This window comes from Penaeus japonicus, unplaced genomic scaffold (genome assembly GCF_977035675.1).
Source record: "Penaeus japonicus unplaced genomic scaffold, GWHDUDI00000001_assembly GWHDUDI00000027, whole genome shotgun sequence".
NCBI lineage: Eukaryota > Metazoa > Arthropoda > Malacostraca > Decapoda > Penaeidae > Penaeus > Penaeus japonicus.
Window position 1 is genome coordinate 23174674 of NW_028234429.1, and position 5000 is coordinate 23179673.

General features: G+C 38.4%; 1 protein-coding gene across 1 annotated transcript in view; it reads left to right on the forward strand.

Moving 5' to 3' along the window:
* The window catches only part of LOC122261653 (uncharacterized), a 15878-nt gene that overhangs the window by 96 nt on the left and 10782 nt on the right, over positions 1-5000 (forward strand). The window contains exon 1 of the mRNA XM_043029418.2: positions 1-1106. This exon is cut by the window's left edge and continues 96 nt beyond it. Within this exon, the coding sequence (XP_042885352.2) occupies positions 127-1106 (980 nt within the window). The 5' untranslated portion in view covers positions 1-126. The remainder of the gene's footprint in view (positions 1107-5000) is intronic.

The window sequence follows — 5000 nt, forward strand, 5'->3', positions numbered from 1 at the left end:
CCGCTGAGACATCTGCGCGAAAAATATTATCAGAAGGTGAATTTTTTCTCTTCACTTTCTGTTCGTAGACTTATGAACTTATGAATCAACCGCCTCTTGCGCCATAGATAATATCTCGTAAGCCCAATGGCAGTGTGTCGGAACAGCACTTCTCTGAACACATGTCAGAGTAAAGCACGCAGTAGCTCATCTGACGCCACTGGCATCAGGAGCTCCTCCAGAGCGGTGTTGTTTAACATCAACAAAAACTCGGTCCGATCCATGTCCAGATGTGTTTTTGAAGATAACAGTGACAATTCGCACAAGACGGTTACCAGATACTCTAGAAATGGTCGAGATTCTCCCAGAAGCGATCGTATGATGTGTGAAGACGACGAGAACATTTCACAAGTAGGTCAGCCGTCGAAAGTGTTTCGCTCTTTGTCGCCGAGTAAGGTCAGCCAGGGCCAAGAGTCTGACAGCTCAGCAAGCTCCTATGAGTTCCGGCAGTGCAAGGGGGAACACCCGAGTCCCGACACGACGACTGTCGAATCCCGCGACTCAAAGAGGGTTCGGTCAGTGGCAGTTCGAGTCAGTCATGGTTCTAGTTCGGATGGGGATTCTGCCGGTCAAAAGAGAGCTGGAACGGTAAAGAGTGCAATGGACTGCAAGGGAAATGGCCACGACTGTGTGAACAGCCGAAAGAGGAAAACCAAGAAGAGGGGAAGCCCAGACTCGTGCAAGATTAGATACAAAAGAGAAAGCGAAACCACAAGAAAACCCTTCAAGAGAAGAAGTTCTTCGAGTGAGCGAACCATGCCGAGGAGCAGCAGGTCTGAATCTCCGTACAGGAGTCGAGAGCCGAGCCGCTCCCAGTCCGGCCACCATCACGTCAGATGCCAGGGCGGGAGGAGGACGTCTTGGCACAATTACAAGCGAGAATATAACGCGGAAAGGAGGGACGTCCGCGTGGGTTGCCGCTCCACCGTAGGACACAAATTTACAGACGCGACTCATATGAATGGTGCCGTTTCACTCACGCAGCCTATGATGCAGACACCAATCATCGCCTGCCATCACTGTAACAACAGCGTTGCAATGTCTTCCTGTTTATGCGCATCTCAGAGGTTAGTCGAGAAGTCATTTCACTCATTCCTATCTCGACAGTGAGCTGGATCTCTAGCTCCTGTCAAGAAAAAAATAGATGCCCTTTAGAGCTGCACAACTATTACCATGGTCAATACGAATAAAAATAGATATGTGTATGAACATTTTCATTCACCGCAGCATCGGAGTTATGTGCGGCGACTTTCATAGAGAATTACTTATTGCGAATATAATTTTATCCATAATCATTATCATTAAGTATGAGTTTAAAGAATCCATACTTACTGGGAAGTTAATAAATATTTTAAACATATATCACCGGCGAGGGTATATATTACACAAAATTGATAACAATCACCATCTGACAAAAAACATCAACGCCTTTCTGATAATATTCATGATATATATTCCTTTTCATTTATTCTGGACTTTTCATCCTTAATGACTAGTATAATCTTTCTGCTGTACCGATAGATTTTCCACTTTTAATAATTATCATATTTTGCTTTGCCGGTATCGTCTGATCTGATGATCATTGTATCTGCTAAAGATAAAGCTTGTGTCATGAAGTTGATGTTGTTTGTGCAAAGATCGGGATTAATAAGTTCCGAATTGCAATTAAATGCGAATTATAAACACAGACATAACTCTAGGTGTGTGTGTGCATATATGTGTGAATGTATGTATGTACATATATGTATGAATGTGTATATATATGTATATGTGTATATGTATACATATATATATATATATATATATATATGTATATATATGTATATGTATTTTTATATCTATATATGTACATATATATATATATATATATATATATATATATATATATATATATATATATAATATATATATGTATATATGTATATATATATATATATATATATATATATATATATATATATATATATACATATACATATACATTGAGAGAGAAAGAGAGAGAGAGAGAGAGAGAGAGAGAGAGAGAGAGAGAGAGAGAGAGAGAGAGAGAGAGAGAGAGAGAGGTGGGTGGAGTGGGGGGGAGAAAGAAAGAAAGGAAGAGAGAGAGAGAGAGAGTGTGAGTGAGTGAGTGAGTGAGTGAGAGAGAGACAGAGAGAGAGAGAGAGAGAGAGAGAGAGAGAGAGAGAGGGGGGGGGGAGGTAGGGGATAGGGAAGGAGAGAGGGTAGGGGAGAGAGAGGGAGAGGGGGGTGGGGCAGACAGAGAGTAGAATCATTAGATATTTATAGCATCTATCTATATATATATATATATATATATATATATATATATATATATATATATATATATATATATATATCATCATCATCATCATCATCAGCCTGTATCAATCCACTGCAGGACGTAGGCCTCTCTCAATCTTTTCCAGTCATTCCGGTCTTGTGTCCTCTGATTCCAGTTTACTCCTGCGAATTTTGCTATTTCATCCCGCCATCTAGTCATTGGTCTTGCCCTGGGTCTCTTTGTGTCTATATTATATATATATATATATATATATATTAATATATATATTATATATAGAGAGAGAGAGAGGAGAGAGCGTGTGTATATGTATGTATATATGTGTGTGTACGTATATATATATATATATATATATATATATATAATATATATATATATATATATATATATTATATATATATATATGCATGTATATATATATATATATATATATATATATATATATATTTATATATATATATATATGTGTGTGTGTGTGTGTGTGTGTGTGTGTGCATGTGTGTGTGTGTGTAACAGATAGAAGTAGATACTGGAGGGTTATTTGTAGAAATTAAAACACGGAGGAGTCCGTCTATTTATTCCGTAATTCTGTGATTTGAGCGTTAGTCACTTGTGTAGGACTCTATCAAGACGTCTGGTAAAGAATAGTAAGAACAGCGTTAATATGATGCATGTTACTGTGGTGACAAAGAATTCTAGTTCGGATGATTCGGATAATTATTTGCGTGTTTATTCATCTATGTTTTATTTGTGTGTTTTTTTCCTTGCGATCCAGGTAAGTTTCATGTAATATTTTCGCGCCCTTGATAGACAGTCTTGTAACTAAAGAATAGTGTTTACGCCTTTCTTCATTTGATACGAGAAACGATTGTTGTTTGATTACCTACCTTACCTACAATTTTATACATTTTTTATTTTTTCGTTTTATATGTATTTTTTCTTTATTCATCTTACCGTACTAGCCTTTATTTATGAGACGCAGCTCGCGACCGCTACTTTGAAGAGTCCTATTATAGTGTATTCTAGAATTTTCGTGTGATGGAGATCGGGTGAAAGGTCCGGACTGCCCCGAACTTGAAATCTGGAACACAACCACTCGCGACAAATAGTTCCGGAAGAACGGAATGGTGAAAAAAAAACAAGATGGCGGCAAAGATTTTAAGGATATTATCAGGCCTATTGTCAGGACCCAGTGTTTTGCCAGGGTCTAGCGTCTGCAGTAATTTCAGGATACTGTTTGTCGAAATGTCGAGTGGAGGGATATCACGGTAATGGCTAATTGGCATTTGAAGTGTACCCGTATTTTCATGGATGAAGACAGTCCTGAGTATGTGTGTATCATTTATTTATTAATTTATTGGTGTCTATGTAAACATCAAGCTTGAAATAATTTTATGCGTAGGAGATAAATCCTAATTGGTACAAAAAACTATATATTTGATATGAATGTTATTCATTGTTGAATGATACGGTGCTGAAGTCTCCATTGTAATCATAATTAATATGTGCACCTGTTCTTTCTATATTTGGCAGTTGTATGGAGCTCAAATATATCAAATGGAAAATGATTCTTACTATTGTCTAAAACTTGCACATAACTTTTTAAAAGAAGTCTTAGAATCCCAATTATCTTTGTGTATTCTAGAAGTTGGATGAAAATCGAAGTAGGATGAGCTGAAAGTTGCAGTTAAAAAATATCGTTTATCATTTACACACGAAACCATTGCTTATATCCTTTTGTAAAAGTTTTTTTTTATAGTTACAGTAATATGGAAATATACCTAATGATTAGCGTGTTTTTTTTTCTTCTAATAGACTCGACTATTGCTTAATACCTGTCCATTTAATCTAACAGAGCATCAGCGCACCATAACAATAATCGCATTTCCCCTTATCGGAACAAATACAATTACAACATAGACCGGACCCAAAGAGACATCAGATGTACAGCCTGGAGCCATCGGCAGGTGCGGTATTTAATCAGAGGAGAACACGAGGAGCCATTATCGAGAACATCCTCGCACCCGCCCATCACCACCTCGTTATTTCGAAACGGACTCTCGCCCTAATTATCACAGCAGCCAGATGTAAGGGATACACATGACTGATTCTTGTTCAGTCTTATCTCTTCTTCAGCCCATAGTGAACGAGTGTCACATGGCATACATGACGCACGAGTTTTGCCATGAACAGCGGGCGTCATGACGTATATGACGATAATCGTCATAGGATTTACGACGCTGGGAGAGAGAGGATTGCTGTATTTCTTTGTTGCAGTATAGATAACGGATGATGAACATTGTAATTATCATTACTATAAATACCGTAATATTCACCAAAATGGGTTTAATTTAAAATCCCAAACATAGATGGCACCACACCAAACACCAGCAGGAAGAGAGCCTTGACTGGCACTCATCCACGGTCTCTACCAAACACTATCTTCAGAGAGCTGTGGCAACAAGAATCCGACCTCCTACTTTAAAGTACCTAAGGTGGTGCAGGCAGAATGAGAAGAGGAAGGTGTCCCAGACCATGTCCAGTGTCTACTTGTGTCCTTGTGTCAGTGTCGCTACCTTGTGCTGTCAGAAGCACAGTTCTCCTTCCACTTCCCCTTCTCTTTATGGAATCCTCATCATAGATGATCATTCTTTTCGTATTT